Raw genomic sequence first — 22,108 nt, forward strand, 5'->3', positions numbered from 1 at the left:
ATTTAATTATCTGGCTTGAACAATGTAAATATTTAAAAATCCATTTATTCTAACTGTTGCTTTCATTTTTTTATATTTAGCCGATATGTAAAGACATGTACTGAAAGCGAAGACACTGAAGGATCCCTACATTGCTGTAAGGACCATGGTATCAATGGTAATGGCCCGAATGGAATACATGAAGAAGGATCTCCAAGTAAGACTGGAATATCTAAACTTGTTTAGTATTTTGTGTTCAACTTGAAACTGAAGTTAATTCTGTAGTGTCTTTCAATTATTGTTACTGTACCTCGTATCTTCCTCCTTATTCTTCCAATTGCTTCAGGTGAAATGGAAACAGATGAACAAGATGATGAATCCAGCCAGGATCAGGAGCTTCCTTCAGAGAATGAAAACAGCCAGTCAGAAGACTCAGTTGGAGGTGACAATGACTCTGAAAATGGATTATGTACTGAAGATACTTGCAAAGGTCAACCACTCACGGGACACAAAAAGCGATTGTTTACATTCCAATTCAATAATTTAGGCAATACTGACATAAACTACATCAAAGATGATACCAGGCATATTAGATTTGATGATCGGCAACCTAGGCTTGACGGTAAGTCCTGGGGAACAGGTTGGGCAGCATTTGATTCCGATACTTTTTTTTCTGACTCTACTTCCATAGAATAATGTTTCATTCTCTCTGTGTGCTATTTGATATATCTTTTTTCCCAACAGTAAATTCTGTATAAATAATTAATTTATGTAATTAACTCGAGAAATGCAGAAATTGTGTGCTTCAAATTTTCATCTTAAACTCATACTAGCGTTGCTTAATTCATTTTGAAGAATGTTTGCCCAAAGTTTATAAAATTTCATGTAAAGCAAGAAATAATATTAAAAGAAAACATATTTTTAATCTTAGAAAGATCTTTCCTTGCTTTGGATTGGGATCCTGAATTGAAGAAGAGATATTTTGATGATAGTGCAGCAGAGGTAAGCTGTTTATGTTGCTCCTCTTTCCAGCACTAATAAAACTTAAGTGTGAAAAATACAACTTACTTAATGTGACGTAAGGGACTGTAAGTCTTCAAAAGAAGCAGCTAGGATAGCTTTTTTTCCACATTGTTCACAGTAAATACGTTGTCATAAATAAACTTCATTTACACATCTAAGTAATTAGCAAATCTGAGGCTTACTAATTTGGGATTAAATCTGAGGCTGTGAAAACTTTTTGCTTGAATGGTTTCTGATCAGTTTTTCCATATATAGGAGCTTTGTAGTTACTTTTTATAGTAAGACGACATCACTAAAATGAGTTTTGTTTCATTTGTTCTCTTAACTCAAGAAATACTTCTCTTTAGGATTTTGAAAAACATGAAAGTGTGGAATATAAGCCTCCCAAAAAGCCTTTTGTGAAATTAAAAGATTGCATTGAGCTGTTCACAACAAAGGAAAAACTAGGTGCTGAAGACCCATGGTAAGGACAAACAATTAAAATTGTTATGTTCTATGGTGTATTTCTTAAAAATGTAATCAAAAACACACTTGAACATTAACAGAGGCACCTAATTGACTTCTTAATGGTATTTTGAATCTTGTCATTTCGTGTAGAAATTCTCAATGTTTTCTATTTTGATCCATTGCTTAACTAAAACCGTTCGTACGGGAGACGATTAATGCATTCAGAATTAGGAGAAAGGGTAGATCCATAAGATATTCTATTCTGTGAACCGTGATCCACAGTGAATTAATAATATTGTGCCAAATCCAACACAGTGGTTTAAACAAATATTCCTATCTGAGATGAGGAGGATTGCTGCATATTGAAGTTTTTTTATACAAATACATAACTTGCCTTGCATTGCCATATGAAGTAAGGATGTGCTTAAACAACAGATTTTTGGGATGGGGGATGTCCGTAGTCAGTAGAACCTCTCAAATTCATATTCCAACCACTAAGTTTTTGGCAGAGACTTTTCTTGTGATTCATGGTTCTTCCAAATTGTGATTTGGAATCATATCTGAATATTCACAATTATGGGATGTTCCTGTAAGATCCTCCTCCAGGACTTTTCTAGCAGATGAGAATCGTTTATGAACACCTGAAGCTCACCATTAAGTTTGAAAAGAGTCTGTCACTTTTGTGGATACTTAAACGTTTCAGAGACTTCCAAACTTTCCAGAGATCCTCCTTTATTTGGGTGGGGGAGGGGGCTGACTTACGCATTCTCTTTTTTTTTTCCTGCGTTGGCTAGATTATACAACACTGGATAGACTATTTGAGATACTGTATAACTCAAGTACAGTGAAGTGCTTCCATTTTTGCAGCACATTTTAGGCAGAGTATTTAAACTACAAAATACAACTACTGGTGAAGCCAAGCAGTTGCTACTAGATACATCTCAGAAGAGATCATTAATCACATTCTTTCTTCATTTGTCAGGTCTTCACAGGTCTAATCTACAAGAGCTCCTAATCCCTAGTCCAGTGCTATTTGTATTCCAGATATTCTTAGTCAACTGGGAAAACAGTTCTTCTCACAGACTGCCCTTGCAGTTCTCCTAACTTCTTGTCTTTATCTGACGTTGCTATGTAAAGACACTTGTGTAGTCTTTTTTAATTAGGACTCATACCTTTTTTCCTAGATCTTTACTTGTAGAATATGCGTAGACTACTTCACAGCAGAGTTGCTTTCATGCATTGTTCTTACTTACCTTCCTTCCTGAGCCTTAGTTCTTGGAAGATTCAAGTATGCACTGCAGAGAACAGGAATTTGTAAGTCACAGCCTGTTTAGTACTTGCCTAGTAAGGGGGCAGGTTTTTTTAGTAAGGAGGTTTTTGAGGTTCAAGTAGTCACTGTTATCTGGTTTTAGTGGTAGATGGGATGGGAAATGGACAAATTTGGAAATTGGAACTTGGAAGAACCACCGTTGTCTGCTATTTATGGCTTTTCATGTAGTCAGTTTTCCTGAAGTATTTTCATAACCCTTTTTACCCTTTTTCTTACAAAATATGAGAAAGCTGTGTTTTAACTAAAGATGCAGTGACTACTGTAGAAGATGAGAATTCTATATTGCAGGGTGCTACTTTTGTGTTTAAAATGCTGTTGAGCTTCACTGTGAGCACGGTTGAGCACAAGCACCTCATGCTTTAAACTGGAAGGGATATCAATGCAATAGTAACAGAAGATGGAACGTATGTGTGTTTCAGCTTTTGCTCATTCAGTTCCTTCCATGTTACTGGCTTTCTCTGTGGTAATGTACTTTAGCACACATATGGACTGCAGTTACTTTTTTTTCTTTTAGGTATTGTCCAAACTGTAAAGAACATCAGCAAGCTACCAAGAAGTTAGATTTGTGGTCACTGCCCCCCGTACTGGTAGTTCATCTAAAGCGCTTTTCCTACAGCAGATATATGAGGGACAAGTTGGATACATTGGTTGACTTTCCAATAAAGTAAGAAACTTAAATATTTCGGTGCTAGAAGTGTAAAAGTTAGCATGACTAGGACATGTGTTTAATCCAGCAGTTATGTAAAATGGTTTTGTTCTCAGCTTCCATGCGTGGATCCAGTAAACACTGATGACAAAATGCTTTTAGGTGAAAAGTAAGAACGTAGATAAGTATGAAAGAACTGTATCAATATTTTTGGCTAAGGTTACTGCTTCCTTTTCCAGTCCTCACAGAGTGAAAGAGATACACTATCAGTGTAGTCTGGTGTAGTGTTTTTTGTGGGAAATGTAAACTAAAGGTTTCAAAGACAACCAAAATGTGAAATGCTTAAAACTGTTATTAACATGATCTTCTTTTGGTTGTTTTTCTTTTGTGTGTGTGTTTTGTTTTTTTTTCTGTGGTTTTTGTTTGTGTTTTTTTTTTTTAAACAGTGATTTGGACATGTCAGAGTTCCTTATTAATCCCAATGCAGGGCCTTGCCGCTACAACTTGATTGCTGTCTCCAACCACTATGGAGGAATGGGAGGAGGGCATTGTAAGTTGACTTCAAATATCATCATTCTACATGTCGACTTGTTTTAAGTACTGATCACAGAATCAATAGCATTTTTTAATGGTTGAAGGACAATTTTTCTTCATTACCTTGAAATGCTTTTGCAAGTATTCTAACACAAAAATCTATATGAAATGACATTTCAAGGATAATTGTAGGTTCTTTTATACTTCTAGGTGTGCATATTGTGAAAAGAAAGAACGTAAGAGCTCCATAAGAGCTACTGATTTTGTCTTACTCGTCTGTATTTTTGTACATTGCTCATCGCGTAGACAGAAGAGAGAAGAATGAAAAAGTGACTGAGGGATTTTATTTTGACTGTCCTTTCTCATGGTTCAGTCTCTTTCGCAGGGGAATGTTATTGGTTAAGCTTTCTTTGCTGAAAAAAAAAAGTATGGAAGCATGTGTCTAATATGGATAATAGGTTTTAGTAGTTAGGTGTCAAGTGTTTGACAGTAACAGACTCTAGCAACTGATTGTATTACATCTATAAAGATGCAAAGTCCTTAGACATTGTGCTTTTTTGCCCTAGATACTGCTTTTGCAAAAAATAAGGATGATGGAAAATGGTATTACTTTGATGACAGTAGCGTGTCCACTGCATGCGAGGACCAAATAGTGGCAAGTATCTTTTGTGTTTCTAAGTTGAGACTGTTAATGATGTTTTCTTCTTGAGAGAAGAAAAATTAAGAGTAAATCATGAATCTGGCAGTAAAATTATAGGTAGTAGTTTGTGTTCTTTCAAAGGACAGTACAAAACAAAAATGGTTTGCTCCAACATGCAAAAACAACTTAAATGAAAGCTTTGGATTTCTTTGCAGTTTTACCTTATAGACTTAGAAGTGCAGGGGGAAAAAAAAAAAAAGATAACTTGGATTGTGTTGGATTGTAAATGTTTTGTCTGGAGCCTCATGAGCACGTTACACTTCTGTCTTTTACAGTCCAAAGCAGCATATGTGCTCTTCTACCAGAGACAGGATACGATCAGAGGAACTGGCTTTTTCCCTCTTGACCGGGAAACTAAACAAGGTGCTTCAGCTGCCACAGGCATCCCACTAGAAAGTGATGAAGACAGCAATGAAAATGATAATGATATAGAAAATGAGAATTGTATGCACACTAACTAATGGAAGAACTAGAAGCCATAAAAGAGACTTTCCTTCTGGGGATACCTATTGGAAGAGTGAGATTGCCCACCAAATTAAGAATAAAAATCTGAGATGGGGAATTTCAGATAACAGAATGTAAATCTTTATTACATTTTAACATGTGCAGTACTTGAAGTGAAACAATAAAAACTTTAACAGAATTTGTCTCTAATGCATTTACAGTCTTGTATTCACAAGCTATATATAGGAAATCACAAATAAACCCCTTTTAAGTTTTCTGCTACTGTTCTGATGGATTATGTTTTCTTTTGTTTTGGATGTGAGTTAATAACTAAAATGTTAAATCTGTGGACTTCTGACATTTATTTTCTTAGTACTGCAAGAATACTACTGCCAAGTCTAGTTTCTTGATCAATATATACATGTTCCTTAGGCTGTCACACAGACTACAAGTAAAAATGTCATAAATATATAAGCAGTAGTTTCTTGAAACAGCAAATTTTTGTTTCTCCCTAAAATTTTTTGTTTGTTTTTTTAATTCAGTCACAATAGAAGAAATAGCTTGAAAAGGTGTTTTAACCTTTTGTGATATAGTTGAGCATCCAGAATATTATGTTCATCTTAACTGCTGCTGTGGAACAGGTTCTGGATTTCATGCTGCATTAACAGAAAGTTTTTCAATTAAATGTAAGTATTCTTTGTTGCTTGTTGGAATCTACTCTGCAGACATAACTCCTGTTATCTTGCTTATAAGACATGCATAATTTTAATCTGGTGTCAGTCCAAAATTTAAAATTGTGCTCTAAGTTCTCTTTCCCCAGTTTTTGTAGTTTGACAGCTTGCAAACTACTCTGTAATAGGGTCAGAGTTAATAGTATTCTGTATCCATAGTAATGACTCTGTATTGGGCTTAGATGAGAATTTTTTCAGTATAACCTGCCTTTAAATTGTTAATGAACAAAATGGCTTTAAAGGTAGGCCTGTTAATTTTCTTCGTGTGTCCCTGATGGAATTCACCCTAGCCTTACAGCATATCTGAAAAAGTAACTCATTATAGGAGAATTGGCATTTGCATGTTCAAGTCAGAACCTGTACAGTGTATAAGGCATACAAACTTTGAATTGGATTTTAGTTAACTGTGTTCAGGGGTCCAGGATGCCAAAATAAGTGTGACAGTTTGAAACATTTTTTAATTTGCTGCTTTCCCTTTGATCTAGTTGGAAGAATGTATTGTTGATTTGTATACAATACTGCCTTTGAGAGGGCCTCTTAAGTGCAGGGACACACTTCACATATCTACTACCTGGAGAATTGCTTTGTGTCCCACTGTTTAAACAAATAATTTAAAAAAAGAAAGAAGCAAAAAGTATGATGTTCTTCACTTGAACTAATCAAATACAATAGGTTATAAATTGTGTATTGTAAATAAAAGTTCACTCTGTGAGTGCACATTTTGGTAAATTATTTATTTATGTTAGCATTGAAAAGTTTAAAAAATTGCATTTGACCAGGATATAAATGAGGTATGTTGGACATGGCTTTGCTTTATACCTTGATATTAAAACTGGTGTTTCATCCTGGTATTTTAAAGCTGCTTTGAGGTTTTTTTTTTAAATGTAAACTAACCTCCTGCATGACAGAGGTTAAAATTTTGTCTGCACTTGAGTTCACCTGGGTTTACATTTGAAATGCGCATGTTTATTTATACAGATTTCAATAAAGCTATTCAAGGCCTTATTTAGTCTTTCATTTTCTTACAAATTATTTTCTCACAGTCTTTGTGCAATGGGTAGTCTTTGTCTAAGACTTACCTTATTGGTTTCAAAATGGCTATTTAATGACCAACATGGAATAAGTTGAGGAGTATTTCCAGAAAATAGTATATATAAAAGGGATTTTATCCTATCATTGGCTGTAAAAACTTGTATAAAGCTGCAAAAAAATTGTTTGTTGTTATAAAACCCTATTACTTGTTTTTTTAAAAGTAATACCGTAACAATAATTAGTCAAATGGAAACATACTCTGAGATAGTTGGTGAAATGAGGCAATATATTTAAGATTAGACAAACCGATATGGTGTGGGGAAAACGACACAAGCTTTTGGCTTAAAAACCTTGTGTTTTGGTGTGGAATAACCAGTACAAAGCTATGTGCTGAAGAGCTTGTGAGTTTAACCTGCTTCTTTTAATCAGAGCACTTGAGGTGGGATTTATCTGTGGAGCAGGAGAATTAATTCTAGAGAAGTGATCATGGCTTTGAACAACACACACGAAAAGCCTCCCATTGGTTTTTCCATATCATGTGAGCCTACAGGTTGCTTGGAAAAATCACTAAGGAGCAAAGGATCTGGTTTGACTTACCAAGGTCTCGCTTTGGAGTTTTTAGATCAGAGCTTTAATGCCTGATAACTCTGTTTCCTAACGCACTTCATCTACATTTTGAAAGGGAGAATGTACATACATAGATGAGATCTTATATTTGAGAGAACGTGCTTACCTGCTAATCATTGGATCATTCAGAGTTTAACAGGGTATTGATCAAAGTAACGTTTAGTTAACCTCGCAGAACCTGCTCCTTGTCTAAAATGGAGACTGATGGGACTGTTGCGACAATCTACATTTGTGTAGTGACAATTCAATATGTTAAAAGAAAAATCTCAAAAGGTAAAACCAGCCCAGTTCCTGACCAAGTTGATTTGTTGGGGTTTTTTTTAATGACTTTTGTCTTCAAACAGTGTTATCTGATTCAAAACTTACTTTTGGAGCATGTTCCCAGTAAGAGTTCTCCAGAATGCCACTTTCATGCTTTGGGAGAGAAGGCAGAAATTTAACGAAGTCTCTTTGTTCTGGGACCTTTTGTAACATGTCCAGGCTAACATTTGGAAATTCTTGGAAAATGACAGTTTGGAAAAAATTACATAGATTTGAACCTTTTTTGTTACTGTTAATTTGGCTTCCAAGATGACACACACTGAGTTCGTAAGCTTCCTAAAGTAGGTCATTCAACTGACATTTCTATATGGCTGTCTCAAAGTTTTATGGGAATTCAGCCAGGCTATGAGTTTTGTAGATGTATTAGGTGTTCACACATAAGCTATGATAATTCATCCAGTGTGGACATGCTTAAAATTAAAACTACAGCATATTATTCCTTATGGTGTCAATCAAAAGTTATTGTCACTCAGCTAGTCATTTATATAGAGAAGAAAGAGGGTCCCAACATCTCTTTATGAATCATGTCTGATAAAAATCCGAAGTGTATTTTCTTTTTTCAGTTACTTTGACAGCGAGCTTTTGGATGGCTCTAAGTATCAGCATAAACCCCAAAATGATAAGATGCAGTTAACCTATAAACCCCAAAATGATAAGATGCAGTTAACCTTGTTAATCTGAGAGGCACAGAAACAAGACAGTAGCAGACAGAAGACAGCTTCTCCAGTTCCCAGTCACTCCACAGATTTCGTGACAGCAATACCTCATTTAAAGTCTGGCTGGGAGGGAAGGAGAAGTGCAGAGATACTGCCCAGGACCTCTTGTTTTAGTTGGCTTCAGGTAGTGTTCTGGATGCTTCAGTGCAGGTTAGTTACCAGATCTCTTCTGTCATCCACTTAAATTAAAGTCCTACCTGCCTTCCTGGCACCCTGAAGTGAACTTTGCAACTTACAGTTGAGATGACAGATGAGGAAAGCTGTCAGATCTTACTCTGCCAGATAATGTAGGAACATCTGCATCTACAGCTGGTTGCTAATGAGAAGACCACAACCACCTTCTAGCTTTCCCAGCAAGTTTGCACTGTGTTACAGAGTGCAATGTATTTTTAAGTGTTTTGAAATCTTTAGAGGGAATTCAATGTGACAGGTAAAGAAATTAATTGGCAAACGCACCAGTTTTCTTAAAAAATTATGCTGCCTTCTTTGATGTCGCACTCTAATTTCAGAGCATGGTTTCTCATTGTTTTAAAGTACTAGCTACTTTGACAAAATCACTATAAATGTAGTGGAACGCAATTAAATATGAAAGCTGTATTTGATAGAATCAGCATGTTCTTAATCTGTAGGTAAATTGCTTTCTTTCCTTCAGAGTTTTAGTCCTTTTTCCTTGGGGGGTAAACAAATTCTGAAAACAATTCCACTTTCTTAGCGCCAGCATTGCATGCTTTACTGGCACTGCATGCTCCTGAGGCAGGCAGAGAGACTGGTCTTACTGAAATGAAATCTCAGAGTATCACAGAAATCCCAGAAGAGTCCAAATGTGGTAAATCTGTGACCAGTTATCCCATGAACTAGGGAATGAATTGGGTTACTAAATGCCAGGCAGCATTAACAGTCATCCTGGGCCAAATAATGCAAAAGCTGATACAGGACTCAAATGATAAAGAATTTACAGCAGTCAGTATGTTTTTATGAAAAGTAATTTTTCATTATTTGTTATTTTGGAGGGGTTTATTATTATTTTGCTATTATAGGGTCTTTTAATTGAAAGAGTGAATTGATAGAGATTATAGTATAGGTGCACCTAGAATTATTCACGTGCTTGGCACTTAATTAAGCATCACATTACTCTCAGCAAAACACAAGTGTTATGCAGTATCACCCAGTACTAAGATTAGGAGCTCACCATCAATCTCAAAGTAGTTTCCAGTAGGAAAACATTGCAGAACAGGGGTGGTACTGGAGAAGTTGGTGGCACTTGGCCTTAAATTAATGTTTTCTTTCAATGTGTAAGATACTCACATCACAGCTATAGAAGCTGGGTTATATCCCAGAAAGTAGCAAGTACTCCTAAATCCTCTGCAGCCCTGGTGGACAAGCAGTTCAGCATGAGCTCCCAATGGGAAATGCTGGCATAAGAACTTTCCCTTGGATACATTAGCAGAAATAAAAAGTTAATTTAATCTTCCTAGATCTGTGATAAGGATCCTGGTAAAATGTGGTAACACCCTTTGAGTTACTACCTTTTGAAAGTTCAGATTGTAACCTGGGAAACATTGTAGAAAAAAGTTGCAATCCCAGAGTAAATAAATTTGCATTAACAGATACAAAGAAGTGTTTTATTAGGAAGACTATTCAGAAGTGCCTCAATTTGTGTGCAGTACTTTACAGGGAGGAAATAACTGTATGCAGGAGGTCTTGGAGTGGAGAGGAACATTCGAAGAACTAATGGTTCAAAACTGAAACCAGACAATCTGAAAATAGAGGTAAGTGGGAGTCTGTTATGCAAGTACTTTTTAACAAGGAGAAAGAAGATACCGGCAGAACAACCAGCAGAGGCACGTGGTGGGTGCTATGTTCACCCTGAGCTGGATACCTTCCCTGGGCTAAGGAGGAAGGCAGCTGAGGTGCAGTGGTCCTTCCCCTGCTGGGATGGAGACTCCACCTGAGCTTGGAGTGCTTGGAGCTTACAACCCATGAATCTGTAAATAACCCGTAATTTGCAGAAGAACGTTCCTGCCTCTTCAGACTAAATGGCACCGTTTATGAAATCACATAAAAGTTTTGAATGGAGACCTGAATCTGCAGGTAGTTCCTCTGAGCTCAGTGTGGTTTGAGGCAAAGCCTTCATGCGCTTGTGGTAGAGGAATTTGTTAATAAGGGAATAAAGCCCATGCCCTTTTTTCAGGGTGGGAAACAGTATGATTTTTCTTCCTGCACCATTGTTACTAACCTAAATCCAACTCATGAAGCACCACCAAATCCTGTCCAAACAACCTCTTCAATTCATTGTAATTTCCTCAAAGGGACTTTTTCCCCCACTACTGCCAAAACTGAAGCACACATCTCCCTTTTCCTCCTTTCTTTGTGATGCTGGAAGAGCATCCCTGCTTTTCCCTGATTTCGGTTAAAGCACAATGACTGGTTCAGACATGCCTGTGTTGCAAAAACGCAGTTCCTCAAAAATGAAATTAAAACCTACACATCATGCAACTGAAACAAGGGTCTGCAGCCAATTCTGGGGGCACAAAGTCATTTTCCGGAACACAAGAAAGGGTGCCTGGGAAGAATTCAGATGAGCTATGCTTGTTTTCAACATCTGTCGATGTTACAAAATACATACTGCGCCGTGGGTGTTGTGTGCGTGTGAGCGTGTCTCTCGGCTGAGGAGAAAGTCTGCAAACAGAAGAGACAGTAGTTACTAACTCTGTATCATCCGTACTTATTAAAAGCAAACACAGAACGTCCCTTCTGTCAACTCAGATGAATGTTTCTCAGTGGTACTCAAGAAACACACAGTTTAGGACTGCTCATAAAGGACTGGCTTGCTCGTGCAATTTGCTCAATAAGAGGAAAAGGTATTTGGATCCTGTTTGAGTCTGCTTCCCCCACTCCAATGGGGAAACAGCAGCTTCCATAAACCCAGATATAATTTGGTGACAAGAGAACAGGGCAATAAAAGTTACACAGCATTGCTATTCTATAGCTGCATTTGCAAAACTAAATAAAACGTATTAGTCGTGTTTACTAATTCTGCATGACCTAATAGCTGCTCAGTGAATTAAATGCAGTGTCTAAATTACCTATTTATTTGGTGAGACTGATGTCCTGTATAATTTTGCCATCTATGAGATGGATCCTAAATACAACCTGTAGAGCCGAGACCTAGATTCAGACACGTTTTTTGAAAGGGTACTAGGACCGTCACTAATGGCAGTTCAGTTCTCACATCTTTTCCTTTAAAAAATTATCTGCCACCAATGAGTTTCTGGCTACTGATGCTATGTGAATATTTTTGAGTCTTACTGTAAAATAAAATCATTTATATACTAAAAATGTTTTGTTTTCCAAATTCCCAATTACAAAAAAAAAAAAAAATGTTGCGAAGATTTTAGATTAATCAAGTACAGTTGAGCAATAAAGTCAATGGAAACATCTGGATCAAGCATAATAAAAATATTTGGATTTCTGATGCCTATCATCCACAATAATCACAACCAACTGACGGAATGGAGATGATAGAACTTTCTCCATAAAACATTCTGAATTGTTGAATTAACTTATTTTTACACAATTTGAGGAAATCAAATGTACATGTTGACTTTTGTTATAGGAAATAATACCTTAGCAGCTGTCTTCAGGAAAGGCACCTTTAGATATTTCTGTAATATTTTTCAGATAATGTGGTAAAGATTAGGAGAGAAATCAAAGAAGTTTGTAGAACTGCTTACTATGGGAAGCTTTTGGTTATTGTCTGTCTATAATCTTCGGATTTCCATTTGGTTAATACCATGCTTAGTCTGAGATTGTCATATAGAAAGGTCATTTTTATGATGTTAATTGCTCCCTTAATATCAAGTGTGATGGATTATAATATCTCCATTTTCCCAGTAGCATTTGACAATATTATTAGAATTCGACAGATATGATATTCCTTCCTTGAAATAAAATGCCCACATAGACATACAAACTTAATTTATTTAACCAGTAAAAATCTTCCCAAAACTTTTGAGAACAACATGCAGTTAAAAATAAAAGGAAACAAACCAGATTTAAGATCCAAATTTCCATATTCCTTTCCAGAACAAACATATCAAGTAATCCAATGTGACTCCACACCAGTAGGAAGCAAAAGCAAAAGAACTGATGGCAAAGAGGAAGAAATTGTGCAGAATGTGATTATACGTAAAAATAATGAATCACAGCTAAGACAAAGGGTAGGAGTATGGAAAAGTCTATACTGCATGAATAGAAAAGATTAATGTAACGAAGTAGCTGAAGAATACTAATAAGGAGGTGGTATGGGATTTCAAACACGTTCTTAAAAAAAAAGTGCTACTATTGAAAAAAAGCAGATACTGCAAAAGTCACTAACAGGCAACTGAGAATTAAAACCTTTGATAGATGTGGATTGCCTTGTAGGGGAAGAAAACAAAAGTAACTTGGTTCCTAGCAATGGATTTCTCTTCTGAGTGAAAGACACAGAAAACCACTAGAAAGGAAAAACCTAGAGGTGATTCTAGCACATTATTAGGACGTTTTTAAATAAGACGGTAATAAAAGAGCCTCACTCTTTTTTGATATGACTCCTTACCTAGTCATTATCTAGAAAACTGCATTTTATGTGTCCACGTATTAGAAAGTGTCTTGAGAGCGGTAGATGTGTTAATAATGCTGAGTAATAGGTTTACAAAGGAAGGCTCCAAATGTCCTAAAGGGGGAAAAAAAGAAGTGTCAAGTTCTTTGAAATCCTGATGTAACTGTATCAGTAAGGCTGGTCCTGGCTTTCTGTGATCTTGTCTCCCACGAAACAAGATCCTCCAGCCCACCAGACATTTGTATCCCCCGTACTGAAACATGGCTGAGCTGGTCAGGAGCCCAGTCATTTGGTAAAGAATTTGCCAATACTTAGTACATGTTAATTGCTAATTTTATAATTCAATTGTTTATCAAATCTTCTTAGATCATGGTGTGGTTTTGTCAGTGAAGACTGGAGCAGGGAAGTAAGGCTCCTAGAAATAAACAGCCATAGGAATTTACCGATGACCATGCTGCCAAAGGAAAACAGACTGGCTGAACAAGTTTCACAGGAGCTTCTTACACATCCCACTTAATGATCCATTCAGTAGCTCCAGGGCTTGGCTCTTGGCTGGAATAGCAAGCATTCAGCCCTGGAATTTCTGATGCTCCAGCCAGCCATCAGTGAAGAGCACATCGACGCACCAGCGCGAGGAGACAGGCAAGCCCATCCACCGTGCCCCGGCAGCAGGCTCCAGAAAGGGGCTCCTGTTTGTGAAATACCAAACGCAACATCTATAAATGCTCTCAAAATGTCAGTAATAACTATGAAATTGCCACAGGCATGCATCCTTGGATATGGACATACCTGCTTAAACATGACCCAGGATGTAGATACGTACTATGGTATAGCTCGGCTTTATTGGGAAAACATATTCCCATGTGGAGGTGAGCTGAATACTCATTTTACTACAAAGGAAAGCATTTGGCTCTTTAAGATTGGATGTCTTTGGACATCTTCCAAATTCCCCGAGAAGCACGTTCATTCTTTTTATCTGTTTCGACTCAACCTGAGCAACAAAATCTCTTTCAGACTGCTGCTTATAAACACAGCCACACATGCAGCCATACAAATATTTGCATCAAATGCAAAGTCCTTTGAATGAAATAAGAGGTCTATAATCTTCGTCAAGCAGCACAGATGACTGCAACAGATAAGGTAAATCAAGGTCTCTATACCAAAGAGCTCTTCATCGAGACCTCTTCCATAAGAAATCTCTAATCCTTATGGTTTATAGAAAGAACTGCCTGTAAAGTAACTGAGTGGTCACACATCAGTTATCTTTGTGAACAGTTGTGCGAGAGGCTCTCAGAAGTACCCGGTCATACACAGTCTTTTCTAGGCTGGTCTGAGCTAGCTACAAATTAAGTTGGTCATGCCGGCAGTGCAGCTGTGGCAGTGTGAGAAAAGAAGAATACCTAAGTACTGTGCTGGCCCCCATGCTACTTATATAGCAAGGATATCTATTTTTATAGATATTTTCTGTATTTTATAGGCATAACTGCAATGCTTGCTATGTAGAAAGAGGCCACCCGTAACAGAGGACCCAACATCCATTCAGTACATGGAAACTCTCCTGTAGTAATAGCATCACTCAGCAGCCCCAGGGCTGCAATCTGGAATGATTATCTTGAAGAAGGATTCACCAGAGCCTGAAGAAAGCATCCAGCAGCTTCTCCTCTCTGCTGCAGCAGCCAAAAAGAATTATTTTTACACAGGGGAACACCCTTCTTCTCTCTGGTCTTGCTTTGTGATTAGTAGATTGTCTGTAGGCTACCAGGTGTCTGGAAATATTTCCATAATTTTCATACAAGCTGAAGAAGAGATAAAAAGGAAATGGCTAACAAGATGTAGGAAGGTTTTTGGTGCACAGATGAGAAAGCAGCAAAATAAACAGACTGCAACACAATGCATATTTGTGACACTCGACGGGCATTTTTATGTTATCCATCCTGCAGTCAGAATGAGATACTCAGGAAAACACTTCTCCCAAGAGATCAGCTGAATCCACTGTCCACTGCAAGAGCTCTGGATCAAGTAACACTGCCTAGAATCACAATTAATTTGCTTCAACACATCTATGCCTTTATTTCTAAACCCACATTCCTAATAACTGACAGGAAGATTGCAGTGAATTCTGATCAGAAGTGCAACATCGCTGAAATTTCTTCATCTGCTGACGGTGACCTCACGCTGTGCTAATTGTTAAGACGGTAGCAGGGGTGGTCAGCGTGGGGTTTTTCAATGTAAACAACTGCCAAGTAAAATCTCCGTCATGGTTTCTGTATTTTCTACACTTGACAGAAAAAAGAAGTATCATGAATGGACTGCGTTACATACCATGCAGGAAAAATTTACAGGTGCTGCCTGAACAGATAATAATTCCATTATCTAACAAATACTACTGGCTGTGTAAGGGAATGAAAGGCAGATCCAGTTTAATGCACAGAGTAAGGTTTATTTCCCAGGCCAGCCACATACTTCCTGTGTGAGCTGGAAAAGCTATTTAATCTGTCCTGACTCATGCTTGGGTTTAAGCATGAAGGGTGTGGGAGCTGTCAATAAGATTTTGTGAACATCACGTATCTGTGTGTCTGCTGCTACACTGCTGCCTCTAAGACAGCAAGAAATTAATGCGAGCAACGGGCAGCAGTTCTTTCTCAGAAAAGGCGTTAACAGGTTCAGCTGATTCAATTACCAGTACTCAAATGGGCCATGCAAAAAAAAACTCCACTGCATGGAGAATCTGTTTGGACAAGGTTAAAGCAGGAAAAATTGGAAAAACAGCTTTGCTGGCTGGTTACACAAGTCATGGAAGCATCCAAGCCTCTGATTAGAGAGACTGAGAGATGCTCTCTAATCTCTGATTAGAGAGATCCTGGGCTGCATCAAAAGAAGCGTGGCCAGCAGGTTGAGGGAGGTGATTCTGCCCCTCGACTCAGCTCTCGTGAGACCCCACCTGCAGTACTGCGTTGAGCTCTGGAGTCCCCAGCACAAGAAGGACATGGAGCTATTGGAGCAGGTCCAGAGGAGGGCCACGAAGATGATGCGAGGGCTGGAGCACCTCTCCTATGAAGACAGGCTGAGAGAGTTGGGGCTGTTCAGCCTGGAGAAGAGGAGGCTCCGGGGTGATCTTACTTATTGCAGCCTTCCAGTACTTAAAGGGGGCCTACAGGAAAGCTGGAGAGGGACTTTTTACAAGGGTGTGTAGTGACAGGACAAGGGGCAATGGCTTTAAACTGAAAGAGGGCAGATTTAGATTAGATATAAGGAAGAAAGTTTTCACTCAGAGGGTGGTGAGGCACTGGAACAGGTTGCCCAGAGAAGTTGTGGATGCCCCATCCCTGGAAGTGTTCAAGGCCAGGTTGGATGGGACTTGGGGCAACCTGGTGTAGTGGAGGGTTTCCCTGCCCATGGCAGGGGGGTTGGAACTAGATGATCTTTGAGGTCCCTTCCAACTCAAACCATTCTATGATTCTATAATTTGTATGTAGGCCCTGAAGAGATCGTACTGTAACTCAACATGGAATCATTGCTGAGTATCTAATACACGTCATAGGTCTGACATTTTGGGCATTGCTACTTTACATTTTTGTCAGTGACCTTAAGGATAATGTGACATAATTACTGATAGTTTGCTAATGACAAAGAGCATGATTCACTGACAGACAGCAGCTGGGATTGCTTTTTCATTTGACTAAACAAAATAAAATATGTATTAATGCAAATACACAAACGAAATGTGTACTAACACGTAAATATATGCTCCTACCTATGCAGAAAGGAACACAGGCTAAATCCACAAGAGGAGGAGTTCACACTGGAAAAAAAAAAGTATTTTTCAATCTGCTGGTAGATCTCACTTCCTCTTACAGCCACATCCTAAAGGAACAAGGGCTTCGCTTCTATTCCATAAAAAAAAACAATACCATGTACCAGAGGGAAGGTTATTACTTCTGCTTTTAACCCATTTGTGGCCACAACAGAAATACTCTCTTGTCCCATTTCTTACGTCTGTACTTTAAGAAGCTCTTAAAGTGTTCACATAGTAAAGCATGTGTGTAGGAATTCTTCAGGCTTACACAGACCAATACAACGCGCAGGTTTTTATAAAGGACTACAGGAAGTATTTGATGTTAATCCATCCCTCACTCTCTTTTAAGTTAAAATTTAACTTCGCCTTTTGATATCAATATCTATGTTCAACGTGCTATGAGGCAAAATTTTCTCCATGATGACCCTTAACTCTGCAGTACAAACACCAACCAGAGACATCTGCAAACACCTTTACTTGACCACACAATTGATATTTCATAGCCTGAAGTTTGTTTAGAACTGTTACTATGTATAGTTTCATACCAGTTAGGAAAGTATACGAGTGTTAGTAAAGCGAACCCAGAGGAAAAGTCACGATTCTTTCCATCAGCATGAAACCAATTCATTGCCACAGCGAAATCCGGTAGTTTTGCCTCTGTATAACGTGGCAACAGAACCCTGTTCTCCTATTCACAGTCTGCATCTGCATACATCTGCTGGGATGGATCATAACTAGGAGTCAACACCTGAAATTAACACAGCCGAGCACCACCCCGTGTTTAATGGAATCAAAAGGACTGATGCACATCATTTGGAAAGAACATGAACGCTGGTTGCAAGAGGTAATTTAATGAACCACAATAGGTCTCATGAGCGTTTTTGTTGGCAATTAGAGCCATAAAGCTACAGGGAATGATTTCAATCACCCACTGCCCATCACAAAACAACATATAATTTAATAACAAAGCAAAGAGCAGTATAATAATTGCAGCACAATACAAAGTTAGCTTAACAGCTAACTAGCATTTTTAGCTTGCTAGTCAAAAACGTGCCTTCAGAGATGTCCACATATGCTGCTCCACTTTTGGACTCAAAAACAACTTGAATTGAAACTGAGGCATTTAAAATGTATGAAAAGATAAGCAAGCACTTTTACTCAGGGTTAGGAATACGTGCAATAGCATCTATTGCAATGAAATGTAACTACAGTAAATCACATTCACAACCAAATCAGTGTCACTTAAAAGGATCCTGACTAGTTCAAATAGTTAAACTGCTCTGGTTTAGCTTAACTAATAAATCTTTTGCATTTGCAAAAGGCGTACATCGAAAGAGTGAGAAAGATTATTTTATGTTTAAGAGACAGGCCTGAGATTCGGGCACGTGTATAGTTCCCAATTCTGGTATTCAGAAGATACAAAAGAGTTCCAATTCTGCAGCCACTTGTATGATTCATTCCCAAACACATGAGCAATCTCACCGCATTTGTCTGGCAATGCTGAGCAGACTGAGCATCAAAGCTGGTAGTTGAAAAGATATGTATGATAAATGTAAATTATAAAAAGTGAAGTATGCAAATAGAACAAATATTAAACTAAGCCACTGAGATTTAAGTATAAAACAAAGAACGGCTTTCAGAGAAGATGATACATAGGAGACTGAACTTGATCTAAAAAAGCCCTTTTAATTAGTGTAAATGTTACTTATTAAAGTAATTTTATATCAAATTTCCTAAGATACTACAGCAGGTCTTAGCAAATACACAAGTGCTCTACTTGGTTCAAAAAGTGTCACAATGTATAAACAGGAAATATGTGATACTAAAAAGTTATAATAATCTCACTTTTAGTAGCAGATTAAATTCCCAAGAATACATTGTTACAGTATTCTAAAAATAGTTTTGCATTCCAGTACTGTGGGTTGGGTACTATTACAAGTGTATGTCCAATTTTGTCTGACACAGTTAAAGGAAGGTGCTGTTAATCCGCAGAGCACAGTGGACGACCGAAAGCGGAACACTGTGCATCTTAACAGACAACTAAAGAGCTGCAGTAAAATTTTTTTTCATGCATTTCAGCAGACTAACAAATCTAAGATTCTGTAAAGTAATAAGAAGATAAAGTCATTTTAAGAATCAAGAACGTTAATATTTTTTCCTTATGAGTAGCATATGGTCCTTTTTTTTTCCTGATCTATAAAACCAAGCACTGAGTAAATAGAGATTATTGAAAAGGGTGGAATGTCAGCCAGAAACAGGTTCCAAAAATTTTTATATGCTGTGTTTAATAGAGATGGCAGGGTTGCTAACAAGCTGTGGCAAATATGGAAAGCCTGTAGCATGCTTCCATTTCTATGCCACTACAAACCTGGAATAAGAAAAGACAGATAATCAGCAGGTACATGCTAATATCATAAAAATAATTAACATAATGAAATAATCTGTTTTTTTCTCAAGAAACCATCATTTTCCACAAACAGTATAAATTACAACACAAACTATACATAAAACATTTCTTCCTAACAGATGTAATAGCTTATATTCCAAAATATTTATCACTACTGTTCTTAAATATTTTTACAATTTTTTACACAATTCTTAACAAAAAAAAAAAAACCCAAAACATAAAGCAACAAGTTTTCAATTTTACTCAACAGAATAATCATGTATTCCCTCAGCACTTTTATTTCAGAAGTTGGCATTACTCTGTGAGGAAGGATGGACAAATTCACTGCTATGGCTTTGATTAAAGAAAACATCATCTATCTTTCTTATAAGTTAACTTATCAGGCATTCACAATGGAAGAGTAGCCCCTCACCCAAACTGAACCTTTACAGTAGTCTTGTCTGGTTAAACAAAACAGTAAGACTTCCAGGAAATCAGTATGCACATACGATCTAATACATACTAATTTGCTTGTTTAAAATGTGATTTGTCTTCTTCTGAGACATTCTTCTTCCTTGTCTCACCACTGTCAACAGGGAAATACGGCCATATGACGGTTTTCCTCGACTTCCTCATTTTGATTACAGGGACAATAATGACAGAGGGATGCTTTAACTCAGGATGTCACGTTCAGACAAATTCTACCCAAAATACTTGCTCCCTTCTCGTAAGAAAGGCATCATTATAGAACAGTTTATTGACCCTCATTCCACAAGAAATTTAAATTGTTTTAGTTTAGGCAGACAAGTAGATTCAGGGAACACCAATACGCCTACAGCTCACTCTGTGCAGTAAACAGGTGGAAACATCAAGCAACAAAAAGGAAGTAAATCACTAAAGCTTACCTAAGATATACTCATGGATAGTCAGTAACTAGTTGACTCGTCGTCATAGCAAATCATCCATGTTTCTTAGGAAGGTATTTGGACTGGTTTGTGAATTGCCATGGGGACTGAAGCCCAGAATGGAAGATGGGATGGGAATCCATCCCACTTAGATGGGAAAATCCTTAGGAAAATGCTTATTGGGTAAGCATGTGAATAGTTCTACTGAAGAAGTCTTTTTTTTTTTTTTTTTTTAAGTAAGCATACAAAAATCAAAGCTTTTGAGAATACACAGACGCACGCACTTTGAAAGTATAACAATGTTACAGAATCATGGGTTTGACTTGGCTGAACACATGGGTGAAATCCTAATTCTTGATCCGAAAGCACATAAAGTTTGACCACCTAATTCAATTGTGCCAGTATTACACTGGTTTTAAAAACTCATACTCATTTATCCAGTTCTGTCAAGTTAACAGCCAGTAATTAGAAAATGATGTAAAAATACAGATTTTAAAACAGCAAATTACTTAGAAAGCAATCCTGCACATTTTGCCTCACAGAGCACACCTGAAGATTTATGTTTACAGGTAGAGTGTACAATGCTGTGCCAGTGGCAGCCTGTTTACTATACGATTTGCAATGTATCTCACAGTAACTGAACCCAAACATACAAGCAGGGATGCTCAAATTTATGAGAAGTTCTCTTTCCTTTTTCATTAAAAGAAACACACACAAAAAGATAAAAAGAAATCTTAGAACATTCTCTGAGTAAGATTGAAGACTTTCAGGAAAGTCTGAAGAAAAGCCACTATTTAAAATAAAATTGTTTTAAACAGTACAGTAGTAAATATTTATTCTCTGTTCTGAGTCTTCGTAATTTTCTCTCGAGATTCCCAAGTTTAAAAACTACAGACTGTAGAGACTCTAGAGTGTTTTCTAACTCTATGGGTTTATGGAAGGGCAACAGAAACATGCTGCATTACAGGCAGGCAGCCACCGCAGTACAGAATTTCAGGCAACCAGAATATGGAGAAATAATTATTGCAACAGGGGCCAAAACCTTCGTGAAATGTTAAACCGTTGGATGATGAATGGTGTCCTTCAGAAAGACGCTCATAGGCAGCGTTCAGGCCGCCTGGGAGCGAAGCCTTTGCCGGGGCTGAAGTTAGGCAGGGAGCATTACTACCAGCAACAGATACTGGCTGGAGATCTCACGCTCGTTGTTCGAAACGGGTTAAAACCAGCTGGTTGGAAACCTTTTGGATTTCAGAGGGACGCTGCTGAGCAGGTGCTGGTGACAAGGAAGGTACCTGGGGCCCGGCCGCTGCCCCGTCCCCTCGGTTTTGCCCTGCCTGTGTTGGTCTTGAACTCCTCGACGACAGTTTCACTCTGGCTTCGCGTGGAGAAAACCTGGGAAGCTGCGTCTACGCGTACACGGGCCGCGACGGCCACAAACCTTCACTCTTGCAGGAGAAAGCAGAGGACTTCCCAACTGACAAGGAAAACATCCCTGTCTCCCTCGTTTTTTGTTTTTCTAAACCGCGTTCAGCGCCGACCTCCCCAGGAAAGCCGGCGAGAGCGGCCTCCCGCCGCGGTGTGGGGTGCTGGCGACACCCTGCAGGCGACCAGCGGCGAGGCCGAGGGTCTGCACCGCCCCCTCCCCCGCTGCTCTTCTCCAACGCCGCAGCTTGTCCCCTCCCCGCCAGCGCCTCGCCGGCAGAGGCGGCCCGCCTCGGTCCGGGCCCCAGCACCGCCGCCCGGCCCGGCCCGGCCCGGCCCGGCCCGGTTTCACTGGCACAGCGGGGAACGAGCAACACCCGCCCCGCCCCAGCTCGGGCCCGGGAGGCTGCGGCCGGGTACCGCCTCCCGCTGGGCCGCCGCTCTCCCCGCCCCCGGGCCGTGTGCGCGG

The 22,108-nt window shown here is 38.6% G+C and overlaps 1 protein-coding gene across 3 annotated transcripts in view; it reads left to right on the forward strand.

Annotated features, from left to right (window-relative positions):
* The window catches only part of USP15 (ubiquitin specific peptidase 15), a 68,021-nt gene extending 61,186 nt beyond the window's left edge, over nt 1-6,835 (forward strand). For all 3 annotated transcript variants that reach the window (XM_086610810.1, XM_086610813.1, XM_086610811.1), the window contains 8 exons: nt 81-196; nt 326-601; nt 911-981; nt 1,350-1,465; nt 3,294-3,443; nt 3,872-3,975; nt 4,526-4,614; nt 4,935-6,835. In XM_086610810.1, coding sequence (XP_086466936.1) covers nt 81-196; nt 326-601; nt 911-981; nt 1,350-1,465; nt 3,294-3,443; nt 3,872-3,975; nt 4,526-4,614; nt 4,935-5,120 — 1,108 coding nt within the window. In that variant the 3' untranslated portion in view covers nt 5,121-6,835. The remainder of the gene's footprint in view (nt 1-80; nt 197-325; nt 602-910; nt 982-1,349; nt 1,466-3,293; nt 3,444-3,871; nt 3,976-4,525; nt 4,615-4,934) is intronic.
* Nucleotides 6,836-22,108: the final 15,273 nt, after the last annotated feature.

This window comes from Tauraco erythrolophus, chromosome 4, assembly GCF_009769465.1.
Source record: "Tauraco erythrolophus isolate bTauEry1 chromosome 4, bTauEry1.pri, whole genome shotgun sequence".
In the NCBI taxonomy this organism is placed as follows: domain Eukaryota; kingdom Metazoa; phylum Chordata; class Aves; order Musophagiformes; family Musophagidae; genus Tauraco; species Tauraco erythrolophus.